The sequence below is a fragment of the Lonchura striata genome, chromosome 3 (genome assembly GCF_050655825.1).
Source record: "Lonchura striata isolate lonStrDom1 chromosome 3, ASM5065582v1, whole genome shotgun sequence".
In the NCBI taxonomy this organism is placed as follows: Eukaryota; Metazoa; Chordata; class Aves; order Passeriformes; family Estrildidae; genus Lonchura; species Lonchura striata.
The window spans coordinates 5,170,280-5,186,148 of NC_140705.1; the positions used below are offsets into that span (position 1 = coordinate 5,170,280).

At 39.4% G+C, this 15,869-nt stretch overlaps 1 protein-coding gene across 1 annotated transcript; it reads left to right on the forward strand.

The window, feature by feature from the left end:
* Positions 1-5,432: 5,432 nt before the first annotated feature.
* LOC146767779 (cysteine-rich venom protein kaouthin-2-like) lies at positions 5,433-15,426 on the forward strand. The gene is made up of 6 exons (XM_085574432.1): positions 5,433-6,198; positions 7,441-7,560; positions 8,033-8,120; positions 9,205-9,350; positions 10,083-10,177; positions 11,786-15,426. Exons 1-6 carry the CDS (start codon positions 6,139-6,141, stop codon positions 11,892-11,894), a joined length of 618 nt encoding a protein of 205 aa, XP_085430558.1. The 5' UTR covers positions 5,433-6,138; the 3' UTR covers positions 11,895-15,426.
* The last annotated feature ends 443 nt before the right edge of the window (positions 15,427-15,869 follow it).

Here is a 15,869-nt window from a genome sequence, read left to right on the forward strand (position 1 = left end):
CCACCACTTTAAAGATTTTAAAATAATTTTTAGATTGATAAATTTAGTTTGGCTTAATCCTCATCTATAATAACAATTATTTTTCCTACACTGGAAAAAAGCTAATTTCTTCTACCTCTAATTCTTTCTCTTCAACCACAAAGTAGAAAAATACCAGGAGCATTTAGATATCTGGAGACTGCCTCCCACATACAGAAATAACTCTGCAGAGTAGAGTTTCAGAGGCTTTTGTGACATTTATTCTTAGTCGGGGTCACTGTGTGGCCAACAAGAACAGAGCAATACTTTGAGAAGTTAATTTACTATGATGGGAGTCTAAGAAAAGTGTCTCTGTCTACTGAACATTGAGAGAATCTGGACACCTATATTGTGTTAGATATGTCTCATGTAGATAGATAAAGATAGAGGAATCTAAATAATTTATATAGTTTATTAGTGCTTTTTGTTCTTGCTGTGATAGGCTCTAGGACCCTGCTCTGGGAACTCTAGAAGATGCTGTATAAATAAGAATGGGCAGATGCTTTTTCTCCTAGATATTGGATGGCTGGACACAAAATGAAAGAGGGATACAGATAAATAGGAATAGTAAATGGAGAAAATAAAAACAAAATAGATTTGATCTATATATAAGACAATATCCACAGACTAGGTCTAGCTTACTGCACTGAAATATTTCATAGGCATCAAAACTAAGAAAATCCAGATGAAGATTTAAATGTTTATTGATCATTTTTCCATAACAAAACAAAAGATGTCGAAGATATACCAATTAATATGTTAAAATCATCACCAGGTGCTGAAGGAATCATGGTCAAAATCTGAAAACTGGGTGAAAGGTGAATGTCAAAGAGGGGTTCTACATACCTGAAAAATAGGAACAGTAGGTTATGTCTAATGAAATGGAGCTGGCATGAAAATTTAAAGGCAAGGAATTGTATTCTTATTAGCAATGCCAGGCATAAAGAGTGACCATAAATGCCTGAGACTTCTACTTGCTATAGAAATGAGGTTTAGGTAAGCAGCCAGTTTGCAGGTGATGCAAACCATGAAAGGAGGGGCTCCTACAGCAGGTGGTTGAGCTGCTGTTCAGAGGGACCTCACCAGGCTGGAGAAATGATCTTCTGAGGTCCCTTCCAACTCAAGACATTCTGTGATTCTATGAAAATAAGCTATGGGAACAACCTATGAGGTGTCATGACAGAATATTTGCAGAAATGTTGGGGGATAGGTTGCTGCTCTGAATCATTCTCTCAGGTTTATAGGCAGCTCTTACACTTGAGTGAGGAGCTGATTCACAAGGTCTTGGTGCATATTAGGCAGAGGGATGACTGACAAACATAACAGGATATAGTCTTTGCCCTATGATCCATTGCTCACTGATCACATGCATAGAACTTTTCATTAGCATGGTTATAATGATTATGTTAGTAACACTTGTTTTCTCATACAGCAATTAGATATTCTCACTGTAATGTGTTGAACTGTTGTATCTGTCAACAAATAGAGTAAGACAAGTCTCACTTTGTTCCTCTCTAGTGTAAGCAACATAAAAATCACACAACCTCAGGACAGTTTTGGTTGCACAGGATCTCTGAAGCTCTTCTAGTCCAATACCATGTTCCACCTCAAGTCTGTGTTGGAAAAGAGTCATTTTCTGCCTTCTCCCTTTCCAACACAGTAGCTCTTTGCTGGGCTTACTCTGCTAAAGCCTTTCTTGTACTGGGGATTCTCAAATTGGGCACAGTAGTCCCGACACCATTTCAGAATTGCTCAAAATTTAGCTTAATCACTATTTTCAGTTCATGCAATATGCAGTGGCTAATTTACTGCAGTTCGTTGTTCATGATGACTCTTGTGCAACTTCTCATGGAATCATTTACATTGGAAAAGACCTCTCAGATCATCCCTGCCCATGGTGGGAGGCTTGGAAGTAAATGATCTCCAAGGTCCCTTCCAACCCAAAAGATTCTGTGACCAAGTCCAACCCCTAATGTATTTTTACAGAGCTGTTCCCTTGATAATTGGTGTCTCCCAGTTGTTTGCTTTCAGATCTCTTCTGTCAAATCACAGCTCCAGCTTTTTGAGATTCATCTGAATGATAGCTTTTTATCCAGCATATGGACCGCTCCCTGCAGTTTGGTGTCAAACCCAAACTTGCTGACCATGTGTTTCTCTCCACATAATTACAAACCACCAACCACCCCACAGTCATTTCATCTGGCAGGGCCAAGGTGCTGCTTTCCCAGGTGTGGAAAAGCAAAGACCTGTTCTGAAGGCACAACATGAGTTCTCAGTGAGGAGCTGAGTAATTATGAGCAGGGGAGGTCTGAATTTAAATAGAAAAACAGCAACATTTGACATAAAAGCAGTGACAGCTGCTCTGGTCAGCAGTTACTGAAGATTGAATGTGGACAGAAGCAGTCAGTGCACACGCAAAGGTCTTTCTGATCTGGCAGTGTTCCCATCCATCCCATCTCACCCCATGTACCCGGAAATGCCAAAACAAATACGTGTTTGAATGTTAGCTTACATGGTAATCTTTCAATCTTTATCCAATATTGATTAAAAATATAAATTACAGAAGCATCCTTGTCTCCTCTTTTGGCCTTTACACTATAGGACCGAAATAAAGAAGCCCCAGCATGAACAGGAACTTGGCCCAAGACTTTTTAAACTCCCATGGATAAATCAATGGGCAAGATTCCATCTTGGTTACAACAATGTCAGTCTGGAGGCACTGTTAAATGATAAGAATAATAATAATAAACTCAGTAGCTAGCTGAGTTTATTTGCATTGCTGGAGATTTGGATCAAATGTTACTACAACTGGATGTGTCAATCATTAGCAGAGTGTGTTGTACCTGGCCTGCCCCTTGACTGCAAATTTCAAATTTAAGATGTAATGCATAAAAAAATCATTCCAGAGTATTCCATCTATTCCAGTACAAAAAGTAAGAGGAAACTAAAATGGAAGACAAGAAAACAACCTTACTTTTGGATTAATTTAAGCTTGAAAAATATGCTGTTCTATCTGGTCACTACATGAATTTTGTAATACAAGGTGACGTTGAATCACCTTGTCCTATCAGGAAACAGGAGAGCTATAAATAACCCTCCAGTGAAGAATTCCAGCCAATTCCACAACTACCTGATCAAGGACAGAAGAAACTTCTGATCTTTGAGGAAACAAAAGGTAGGATTCGCCTTGATTCGTTGGCTTAAAATATTGTGATTTTTTTTCATGTATTGAAATAGAACCTATCATCAGAAGACTTTTTGAAAAGTTAGTCACAGAAGAGGACTTTATTCAGTGAAAAATAAGGATTAAATAGGGAATAGAGCAAAAAGAGCTAAAACAAACAGGTAGAGAAAATGGATGAACAATTAAAAATACCAGAAAAGCCACCTGTATCAAGAGAGCAACATCTTTGTAAATTATATCTGTGTAGGGAAAGGGACAGAGAGACAGTAAAAAACATTGAATGGTATATATAGTCACCTTGGTAAGTTCTATTGGTTCATGTTTCCATCACCACCTATTTTCAGAGTGGGAAAATTACCACCCTGTTTAATTGACTCCTCTTCTGCAAATTGGCTGCTAAGTAGCCATTGTGCAATAATGCTGCACAAGTGCAATAACAGGAACTTTATTCTATTTCAGGTCTTTTTCAAAGATAATAAAAAATAATTGAGTTTCTTTTATTGTAATGGCTATCCAACTGAATGAATAATTTAGGATACACCTTTTTATTTTTTAATTTAGAAGGAGAGATGGGAAAAACATATTCTCATGAGTTTGCCAAACTCATACAAACTAGGGATGCTAAAGCACCATCTTTCAGTGGCAGATCCTGGTATACAGATGGATTTGCAGGAAAGTCAGTACGACTTGGCACATGTCCTGATTTATGTTTGATTGAGGGGGAGCAGGGGAGGGGGAGAGAGAGACTGATTTTAGGACCAGTGCCTAGAAATTAATGCAGAGCAATTAAATTTACATCTCATAAACTGTAAGCATTTGGTTGAAATCAGTGGGATTGCCAAAAGTATGTTAATATCTTGGAGTGGGAAACCCACTGGGTCTTAAAAAGCATTCCAATGGCATTTTGAAACTTGTATCATGTATTAACTTACCAATTATATTTAATTGTAAGTTAATTCATAGAAAATATTTCAGTGAATGAATACTTTGCCCGTGTCTCTAAGTAAGTTAGCTTCTTCAGGTTGGTTTGCAAAATAGAAAGCTTTATAATTTCAGTGAAGAGTTTTTTTCCCTTTAATATGTTTTATGCACAAAAAGAGTTGCTTTCTACTAGCATCTCATCATGTTTTGAACTCAAAAAGTATATTTTTGATTGTAACTTGCATACAGCTAAAAATAGCCCAAATTCTATGTACTTTCTAGTTAGAAATTAAGTGAAAATCATCTTTTTTCATGATATTGGGAGTATAACCTTGTGTTGCTAAACACCTAAGTCAGAAAAAATGCAAAGTTTTGTAACAGCTCTGAGAAATACACATTAGAGAAGTTAATAAGAAAAAGATTCTGTGATTCTAAAGCACTTCAAGGAGGCACAGGTGATGTCAAAATTAAAAGTAAGGGATATAAAGCAGTACTAAGAACAGGACATCAATTACTTATTCTACTAAGTATCCATATGTTTTCCCCTGGATCAACTGGATCTTCCCTCAAATACAAGTGCTTGGAATAAGCCACCCTATTTTGAAGGCTGTGAGAGTTTAATTGGACAGATGTGACCAGTCTTTCCAGTTTTTTGGCCTCTGAACTCCAGCTGCCCACAGTCACAGTCCATGGGCTTTGTTGTTTAGCAGAACTGGAGCAGCATCCCTGCTTAAGGCTGGGCACTGTGGGTCACCCCCAGAGCAAGGTAAGAGGCTGGTGAAGAACTGGAACCTTGCTGTAACACCTGGAAAATAATAGGGGTTTTTTAACCACATGTTCTCCACAAGTACCAGTGTTCTCCAGAGCACTCTGTGTTTTGTATAAACTGGTTGCCTCGAGGCAAAGGGGCTTTGCTGAATATGAAAGGATCAGCAAACCCTACTGGCCTCTCCCCAAGAATAATTTAAAACTAAAATCAGCAGCCCCTCAAAACCAAATAAGCTAAGCTAATAATATACCTCTGTGGTAACATGCCCATAAATTCCCTCAGAGTGGGAGGCTGGGAAAATTGCCAGAACAAGTAAATTCCACTCTAGTCACCTGCTCGCCTGCCAGAGGTAGGTGAGCAGAAACAAGCTAGATGTAATTTATGTGACTGATTGCAGATACCTGAACTTTGCAGTGACCTCCTTGGTTGCTGGAGTGGTGTTTCAGCCTCCCAGGCAAGTGGAGTCTTGGAGTCCAGGGTCTGGTGTATTATTCTTCAATTAGAATCAGATATTTGTAGAATAACCTGAGTTGGATGGGACCCACAAGGATCATCAAAGTCCTACTCCTGGCCCTGCATAGGAAATATCAAGAATCACAATGTTAGAAAAGGCTCTAATTTCTGTTGTCATTTCTTATTACTAGTAAGATAATCAAGAATAGTCTTAAAACAGATAAAGACAAACAAAAAAAATCTTACTGAATCAAGTCCTTCCCAGTTCTGCTCCTGCTCAGATGCAAAATTTCATAGTGCTGGTCATCAGGCTTTGAACAGGTTTTGGATTTTGACTCCTATACCTGATTGCAAAGACCAGATGGACTCAGTCTCTAATTCCCCTTTCGACCAAAGCACTCCAGTCAGAGCAGGCAAAGGGGAGGAGGGGAATTTTCAGATTCACCTAGGCACAGGAACAGGCTGAGAGCAGCATCCCATCCCATTCTGCAGTTTGAAAATGAGCAATAGTCTTCCTGGAGGAAGGGCAACAAAAAGCCCTGTGAATACCTGTGGAAATATTCCATCACGGCTATAGCAGGAAGTCTGAGATGTAAAAAGCAGTTGATTCATAGAAATTTGGAAATGAAGAGAGAGAATTAATTTTATTATTTTAGTTCTAAAAATGGATGGGGAGGGAGGGAGGATCTTGAGCAAAAGCCAGCAAACATGCAGGAGAAAGATGTATTTCATATTCAGAGAAATGAAAGTTCTCCAAATAGAAAATTAATTCCTCATTCTCACCTTTTCAGAGATGATTCTGTCAGTGTTGTTCCTGTGTCTCACAGCTGTGCTGCCTCCATCCACTGGACAGGTAGAATACATATCTCTTATTTGTAAAATTTGGGTGGGTGGGCCCTGAGGCACTTGTAGACCAACTGATTATGGCTTTTCCTATGCACACCAAACATATGCAGAAAGAGTCTGATAAGATATTTAGGATCTGGAAAACATTTATCCTTGAAGTCTGATTCATTTCAAAGCAGTTGCCTGGTTCCACATTTGCACAAAAAAAAAAAAATCTAAAGATTCAGCATTACTTGTATTTTCCAGAAGTTTCCATACATAAATCCAATAATCTGGACATCCTAAAGATCAAATATTTTTCCCATTAATTTCACACAGGTTTACTTACCTCCCTTCCTTTCTCATCCTACAGGTCCTGATGTATTGCCTCTCCCTTTGCTCACAATCACATCCACTCAGCCCTTATCCCTGATTTCCCTCCATCAGCCAAATTAACACTCTGAATGCACACACAGAGTGGTTCCTCCCAACCCAAATTTAGTTTGAAGTTTGCTGCTTTTGCATCAGAAACACTGGATGTGACCAATGCCTTGACTGCACTTCCCCCTAATTCTTCAGATTCTCCTCGCAATGCTGCAGTGGAGACTAGCTGAGAATGGATGTAATGAGGAGGCTGAGTTCCTCACATGGCTATTTTTTAATTAGAGAGCATGTGAAATTTTATCAGTTATGACAGAATTGGAAGAAAATCTAAGGCATGAAAGGTACAAACATTTTCTGTTCAGGGGGATGTCCTGATGAAATACCACAAGAGGTCTGAGATGATCCTGTGTTAAACAACTGATTTCTTCAATAGAAAAACATTGATGTTTAAAACAAGACAGAAGAGAAACACATCATGAACACAATTCATACATTCTGATGATTTTTATTTCCCCATTCCACAAAACCTCACTAGGAAATTATATTGGTAAATAAGACTGGTTCTGTTGCCTAAATGTACGAGTCTACAGGCACAGAGGCATTCCAGGATAATTCAGTCCTCCAGAGAGAGTTGGAAGATACAATACAGGAATCTGTGTTATTACTGCTAACCTCTACATTGTGGAACCAATGAAATGCTGCTCCATATGGAAGCACCCCTGGAGACACTTAGGAGACAAAGAGGACCACAGTCCTTTCTCCCCCACTGAGATTATCTCCTTGGTTGATAATAAAATTGTGGTATTTTAATATTTCCTACACAGAATGCAGGATTTAGTAGCATTCAAACAAAAGAGAAATACAGCAAATTTATTTTTCAATTTAGGAAACTGAAGCTCTCAGTTCTCTGTCAAGCAGCAGAACGGAGCAGCAAAAGTTGATTGTTGACAGACATAATGCCCTCAGGAGAGGAGTAAAGCCAACTGCCAGCAACATGATGAAGATGGTAAGTTTTTGTGCTGTAAATCTATTTTTAATGTGTAGTGGACTCTATGAGAGATACAGGACTATATGCAGGGTCACAGTATTTTATTTTGCCACAAATTCCTTCTCCAGACCTTTTCTAAGGATTGAGCACAGCCAACACCACGAGAAACATAAGGCTGGGCAGGTGGAAGAAAATTTGGTGGTGTATCAACAGTAATGTCTCTTGTGAAGTACAATTAAAATAAGAAGAAAGATTCATAGCATAATTAATTTCTTTCTGATGCATTCTTCACCAGGCTTCACAGTTTCTATTCCCTTGGTGCACAGAGACTTTGCTCCTACCGCCCTCTCCCCTCAAAAAATAGGATGAAAAGGGTTTTGCATTTGACTTTTTTCTTATTTAAATGTAATTTCTAAGTTGTTCCTTTATGAGGCACATGTATGAGGGGTTATTCATGGGTATGTGACAGATATTTTCTTCTTTCTTTAAGGAATGGTGTCCTGCAGCCGCAGAGAATGCCCAAAACTGGGCCAATCAATGTACTTTAAGCCACAGTCCTCCTAATCTGAGGGGAACTAGTAAGTGAAGCATGAGTGGAATTGAGCAACATCACAAGTTATTGATGTAGCCACTTTGGGGTTTTGCTTGTTGGGGGGAAATGAGATGCAATTTTAATTCCATATTGATTTTTTTTTTTTGTCATGTGACAAAGGGAAATTTCTAGGTAGAAATCTGCCCAGCAAGTGAGAAAAATTCAATCCCATTTTCATCCCAGTTTTACATAAGCATATCCTGTTTCTACATTAGATGAAAAAAATAAATTATAGTGATAAAGCATACTCTTCTAAAATATCCATTCAAAAACTCCAAATCTAGAGGTCTAGAGCAATAAGTTCAAAAACCAGTTCACATGTGCTGGTTTGAAATGTCTGGGAAGAAAGGGGCAAAAGGCAAAGGTGTAAAACTGGCTGGTGGTGCTAAGCATAGCTTCTCAGACCAGACTTTGAGCTTTTAAATCCCCTGGCAAATTACAACCTAAAACTGTCTTTGAGATTCAGATTAACACTTCAGTCAGTCACTGGATATTGAATTTACAGCTGTACCATGTTAATAGCCCAGTATGCTGTTGATTGACTTCTGCCCATACCATATCTAAGATGCAGACAGTCCTGTCAATATTTTTTCCTAAAATCAAAATCCTCTGGCTTTTGCCAGGGTGCACACTGAGGACCAATGCAGTGGGGTTAAACCTGAATTAAAACAGTAGATAAATGCAGTATAGAGACCTTCTTTTCTGCCACGTGTAAAATTTGGATTATTGGGATTTTGCCAAGATTACTGGGCTGTGACCTGCGTAATGATTATGTTGGCAACTTCCAAATAGCAAAATTACAGCCATGAACCTGTGCAGGTGTTCCTGCAGAATGTCTGCCAACAACCAACCACCAGCCAAACAGGTCGTGCTGCAAAGTGGCCAAGTGACACCTTCAGTATTTACAAAGGATGATGTCAGTCAGCTGGAAAAAAACAACATCCCGCTGTCCCATTTAGGATGAGAATGTCTGTGGAAGTCATCCCAGCTTTTGCTGGTTTGTTTTGTTGGGTTTTTTTTGTCTCGTGTGTGGATTCTCTATGCATTTCTCAGCACCACTCTCTTTTCAGATGTACTATGTGGTGAAAATCTCTTCATGTCCTCTGCCCCATTCTCATGGTCAGATGTTCTTCAGGCCTGGTACAATGAGGAGAAGAATTTTGAATATGGAACTGGGGCAAAAATGAAAGGTGCAATGTTTGGCCATTACACTCAGGTAGATGTATTTTTTATATATATATTTATATTTCAGGCTGAACAAATAAATGTTAGCTAAGCAAGTTTTACTTCTCATCTTTAAAGGAAATAAATATAATGGAGACATGGGAGTTATTCTAATTAAACAAGATGAAAAAATTCAAAGGAAAATAATTAGAGTGAAAATAAGAGGTAAAGTAACAAAATTAAAATGAAAATAATAGTCTAAGTGTATGTAGGAGTAAAGAGTAAAGATACTGGTATTTCAAGACTTCAGGAAGCAACAACTTGTTTACCATCTGAGAATTGCCCAGACACTGGAAAAGCAGGGTTATTAAAGTATCGGCAAGGAAATATAAACAGGTTTGTTGTAGTCAACAAAGTTCTTTTGACTCAGAGGAGCTGGACAATTGCTTATCCTAAACTTCTACAGTAACTGCACAAAACACAGGATACAAAATTTTACGACATCATTCCTACATTGACAGTTTCAATTGAATTAAGATAGAAATACAAAATCAAAGGTTTTATAAACATTTGTCTTGAATTATTATTGTTTTATCCCCAATATTCTTTGGTTGAATAGGGGTGAAGGCAGATTTTCAATAAAATGGGCCTCATATTTTTAATACAAAGGATAAATAAAGTGACTTAACATTACTGCAAACATTTCTGTGTTGCATATTTTCTTTAAATGATTTTCAAATGTATATTTTTCATATTCCCATTATTTTTATTCTTATACCTACAGATGGTTTGGCACAATTCTAATAAAATTGGATGTGGTTTTGCTTTCTGCAGCAACACTACGTACAGTTACTTTTATGTCTGCCAGTACTGCCCCGCGTACGTATTGATTTTGATTTTGGTACTTATTACATTACCAAAATTAGCCAGGAGTTAGAGAAATATGTATCAGGGCACACCACCAACAGCTGAGAAACAGGTTTGAAGTCTCTATTAGGAATATGAAAGGACAGAAATATACTCATTAAAAGAGTTGTCAAACAAGAAAAAGCATAAAATATATAAAAGGGACACTAATTTTCAGATTGTCACTTGCCTAAAAATCCTAGCTTTCAAAATAGTTAATTAGAAATATTTTGCACATTCTACTTGAAATGTTGGTTCAGAAAGGCATATCAATATGAACAGTACAGTGAAGACTATAATTAATAATAAAGAACTTTAATGGGAATGTTAAGGTAAAGTGATGACTTCAAATAGTGCCTAAAATTAATTTCCATATTCACAATATCTTGTGGGTTTACCTTGGCTGACCACCAGTAGATCACCCAGCCTCTCTGACTCTTCTCCTCAACAGGATGGAATAGTTAAATAACATGGCAAAAAGTTCATGGGTCAGGATGAGGTCAGGGGAGTTCACTCACCACTTACTGTCATGGGAAAAAGAGACTCAGTTTGGGAAAATTAACTTCATTTGTGACTAATCAAATCAGACTAGGATAATAAGAAGTAAAACCAAATCTAAAGCACCCTCCACCAGCCCCCACTTTCCTCCCAATCTCAGCTTGACTCCTGATTTTCTCTACCTCCTCCCCCACAGCAGCACAACAGGATGGGACTGGGAATTCTGGTCAGTTCATCTTGTGCCATTTCTGCCACTCCTTCTTCCCCATGCTTTTCCCCCACCCCATTGTGGAGTCCTTCTCACAGGAGGGAGTCCTCCAAGAATTTCAGTGTAGGTCCTTCCCACAGGCTGCAGTTCCTCCTAAACTGCTCCAGCATGGATTCCTTCCATGCTTCCATTCCTTCAGGATAGGAATGCTGCAATGTGTGTCCCCCACAGGGTCACAAGTCCCGTCAGGAGCCTGATCCAGTGAGGGTGTCCCATGGGATCACAGCCTCCTTCAGGCATCCTCCTGCTCCAGTGTGGGTCCTCCACAGGTTGCAGGTGGATCTTTGTGTCTTCATGGACATCCATGGGCAGCAGGGGACACAGCTGCCTCCCCATGGGCTGCACTGGGGAATCTCGGCTCAAGTGCCTGGGGCACCTCCTGCCTCTCCTTCTGCACTGACTTGAGTGTCTGCAGAGTGATTTCTCTCACACATTCTCACTCCTTTCTTCTGGTTGCTGTTACATGCAGAATTTATCCTCCCTCAAATGTGTTATCACAGAGCCACGATCACCATCACATGGGTCCAACTTGGAGCTGGGCAACACTGGCCCTGTCTGGAACAAAGACAACCTCTGGTGTCTTCTCACAAAAGCCACCCCTCCAAATTCCTCCCCCTCTCTGCCCACTGCAGAAGCATTTCCATGTAAAGCCAGCAGACATGAAAAAATTGACATATAACCAAGGACCGAGTGTAAATGTCCCAGTAAGTTACATAAGTAACTGAGTGTAAATCTAAACATCTTTACAGATTAATTTTCCTCTCAGATATGGTGCAGTGACTTCACAGCTGACATTGGTAACATTGATGTTTCAGGGGAAACCTGATAAGTTCAATGAAGACACCCTACAAGGAAGGAGAGCCCTGTGGGGATTGCCCCAGTGCTTGTGAGGATGGATTATGCAGTAAGTTCCAAGCATTTTAATTGTGATCTCGGTAAAGATAATGCTTAACAAAAACTTCTAAACAGCAATTAATTTATTCAAACAGATTTTAAAAAAAAAAATATTTGCTGAAATACTAGGCCAAAAGCACTATCAGAGAATTACATTTCACTATGCTGTCTGCTTTACCTAGGTGAGATAACACTTTTCCATGCCCAGGAGAGATAAATCTTATCCTTGAACCTAAGAAATTCTAGGGAAGGAGGGGACTTCTTTACCTTTTTTTTTTCTTCTTACATCCTTTAAACAACAGTGGCAGATAAATGGAAATAGCAACATATTTGATAAGAGCAAGTGGCAACCTGAGTTTTTAGACTTCTAACAGGAAATAAAAACATATGGGCTGAGTCTCACAATGCAAGATTTAATTAATATCTTCTGTTATTGAATTAACCAAATTCTCATCACAGGCTGCAGCATAAAGAAAGAAAGCTTTAAAACGCCTTTATGGATAAGTAAAAAATCTCCTTGAGAACAACACTTATTAGAAAATAATGCATGGTCAAAGTAGTGGTTGGGATGCTGCTGGGGAGTAAATAACAACAGAGAAGAAAACATTAGAGAGAAAATAATGTTGATGAAAAATTATTCTGAAAGGACATGATGTGAGTTTTCACTTCCCACTCACAATTAATTTTGTGTTTCAAATCATTTTCAGCCAAGACTTGAAAGGTTGAAGATGCTTTTTTCCAACACTCCTGGCAAACTGTCCAGGATGTGCCCAGAGCTTCATCAAGTCCACTGCTCTGCTCCTGTCAATGCAGAACTGAAATAAAATAACAGGCTCAACTTCTGCCTTCCTGGATATCCATCTCCTTAATGAATTCTTCCACAAACACCAGTTCCATCCTGCCTCTCCAACATATGCAGAAGGACTGACTTCAGTACAGTGACTCACACAAGAAAAATCTGTAGCATGATGTACATATTCTATTTATATAATGGCCTAGAGCATGGTAGAAATCTTAATTTAAATTTGTTGTTTGTTTGCCAGATATATTTAATTATTAGCGTTTCTCATCTTTCTTTTCCCAGAATGTTATCTAATAAACATTTTTGAAAGGTCTGTGTTTCCATATGTTTATTATGTTCTTAGCATAGATGGATAATGCTTGGTCATGTAACTACTTTTAAATTGATTGAAAATTTAAACTATGATTAACAGGACCAGAAGATAAACAATATTGCTTGAAATACGTAATTCTTAAAAGAAATTAGGAGAGCAGAGCAGTTTCCTGTAGATCTATTCTGGTTTAGAATCTGTTGCTGACATATGTTCTACTATAAAATGCTCAGTTGTGAAAAAACACAAAAAATACCCCCAAAAACCAAACCAAATGTAGTTAATTTAAATTAAGAATCCTGTTTATAGTATAAGATTACATTTAAATATAGGTGACCAAACCTGCCTTGTAAAGAAAAAGGACTGTCTGAGAAAAGGGCTTAATTCACAATAACAGATAGACAAAAGGGGGAAGACCCCTGCATTTGGAAACTTTGTTTTCCATAACAAGTAGACGTGTTTCAATTTTTAAAAAATATCTTCTTTTGCTGTATCAGTCATTAAATTACTCATTTTTCACTGACCAGTTCATCATAATTTTCATTCTTTCTTATTACCATGAAATAAAATTCTCTAAACTGCACCAAAGTTGTGACTTTATTAGCATTAGGTGTTGAAGGGAGCCTAAATATTTAACAGCATGAGCAGAATCAGGTTATGTGAGAAGATTTCCTATGCAAAACCAGAAGTCAGGCAAGCAACCCTCCATCAGACTCCCTTTCAGAGAGAAATAACATTTAGCATAAATAACCTGCAATCCCCACTCAGTGACCTTTGGGATACAGGTGCTTTTCTGTGTAGTTAACAATGGGGTCAAATATTATTTCAGTCTCACCTAACAAAGGTTGCACATTCCAGTCCCCTTTTAGTAAGGAAGCTGTTGTCATAATTAAGATTTCAAGTCTCAGAGCCCTTAGCACAGAATAATTTCATCACACATTTGACTCCTTCATTCCAGTGGCATTTCTTCTAGTGTGAAAGACAAGTATTAAGTTAAAAGTTCGATTTCACAACTCAAAGGGCTTATTATTTGTGTTGGGTTTTTTTTTCCTCATTCATCTCCACCATTTTTCCCCTCCATGGCACACTGACCTCTCAGCTGGAGTCAGCTCTAAAAGCAAATTAAGCAATGGCAGGGCAGAGGTGTGAGTGCTGGAACATTACTTACTACACTCTGAAATAATTAGCACAGGTCCAAGTAAGAATTGCAATAGTTAATCCAGTGTTGTTATCAATAAGGAAGTGGGCAGAACCATTACCCTTACTCAAAAAAGACTCCTTTACCATGAATAATGGGTCAGGAAATCAGAGAATCATTAAGTCTGGAAAAGACCTCTAATAGAATTGAGTCCAAATATTTACCTGTCACTGCCAGGTCCACCACTAAACCATGTCCCTAAGAAATAAAATTGCATATTTGTTGAGTATTTCCAGGGATGGTGACTCCAACACTTCCCTGAGTAGCCTGTTCAATGTTTGATAACCCCTTCTGTGAAGAAATTTTTTGCCAATGTCCTATCTAAACCTCCCTTTGCAAAGCTTGAAGCCATTTCCTCTTGTCCTATTGTTTGTTACCTGGGAGCAGAGACCGACCTCCATGTGGCTACAATCTCTTTATAGGGAGTTGTAAAGAGTGAGAAGGTTCCCCCTGAGCCTCCTTTTCTCCAGGCTGGGCCCCCCCAGCTCCCTCAGCTGCTCCTCCTCAGACCTGAGCTCCAGCCCCGTCCCCAGCTCCGTTCCCTTCTCTGGATTTGCTCCATCCCCTCAATGTCTTTCCTGTAGTGATTTCTGCAACTGAAACCACAAGAACTCATTTCTTAGTCACTCCTAAGAGGAGAAAAGTAGTGTAATAAGGTAAAAATCAATCATCACACATCTGACCCAGGGCATAAAGGTCCATAAACCTGATTTAGATCTCCAGAAAGATAATGGAACAAAATTTTTACCTGTCATTTTGTAACCAGTAGTGTATTAAAAATCAGCATGGATCCTTCAGGACCTGATCTTCCCAAAACAAGCTCTCTTCAGTGAGTCACTCAGATGAGAAGACACTGTGATGGCTTAAGTAACAAACTTGAGAGGTGTGGTTAGGGTGAAAGTACTAAAACATGGCACATTCATGCAGCTGGACATTCATGCAGCATCCATGGATGCTCCTGAGCTGGGGAGGAAACAGAATCCTCTGGCACCTCGGGGTCGTGGTGGATGACAAGATGTCCAGACCCAGGAGCAAGGACTGTGAGCAAGGACACCAAATGAGGCTCATCTGGGCTGCTGTGTCCAGTTCTGGGCTCATTGGCAATAGAGACATGGAGCTCCTGGAGTGGGTCCAGTGGAGGGTGGCAAAGATGATGGAGGCACTGGAGCATCTCCCTGACAAGGAAAGGCTGAGGGAGCTGGGGCTGTTCAGCCTCCAGAGGAGGCACAGCTGAGAGGAGCCCTCAGCCCTGGGTGTCCCTGTGAGCAGGGAGGGTCAGAGCAGGGCCCAGGCTCTGCTCTGGGACCAGCAATGGCACCAGAGGAACGGGCAGGGACTGATCCCAGTGAGTTCCACCTGGACAGGAGGCAGAAATGTCCTGTGCAGGGACAGAGCACTGAACAGATTGTCCAGAGAGGCTGTGGAGTCTGTCTCCAGAAATGTCTAGAAACATGTGCTCTAAAACCACTACTTTGTGTGAGGCCCAGCTATTGATGTTTTTAGGGCATGAGACATATTTAGTGACTATGATACCAAAGGGTCCTGTTGCAATCAGTGCTGGTAAAAGACTTAACAGCCATTATAATATACACTTCCTAAGTGCATACTGGAAGGCAGTTTCCCTTGTCCCTTATAGCTTCTGTCAGCACTGAGATCACCACAGCAGAGCAGGCTTTCCTCCTAGCACATCCTGTT

Bases quoted from the DNA above. Each gene is read 5' to 3' on its own strand.
- LOC146767779 (XM_085574432.1), top strand. From the start codon at position 6,139: ATGATTCTGTCAGTGTTGTTCCTGTGTCTCACAGCTGTGCTGCCTCCA. The intron at 9,351-10,082 runs GTAGATGTATTT...TTATACCTACAG, and splicing joins TGTTTGGCCATTACACTCAG to ATGGTTTGGCACAATTCTAA. The intron at 10,178-11,785 runs GTACGTATTGAT...TTGATGTTTCAG, and splicing joins GTCTGCCAGTACTGCCCCGC to GGGAAACCTGATAAGTTCAA.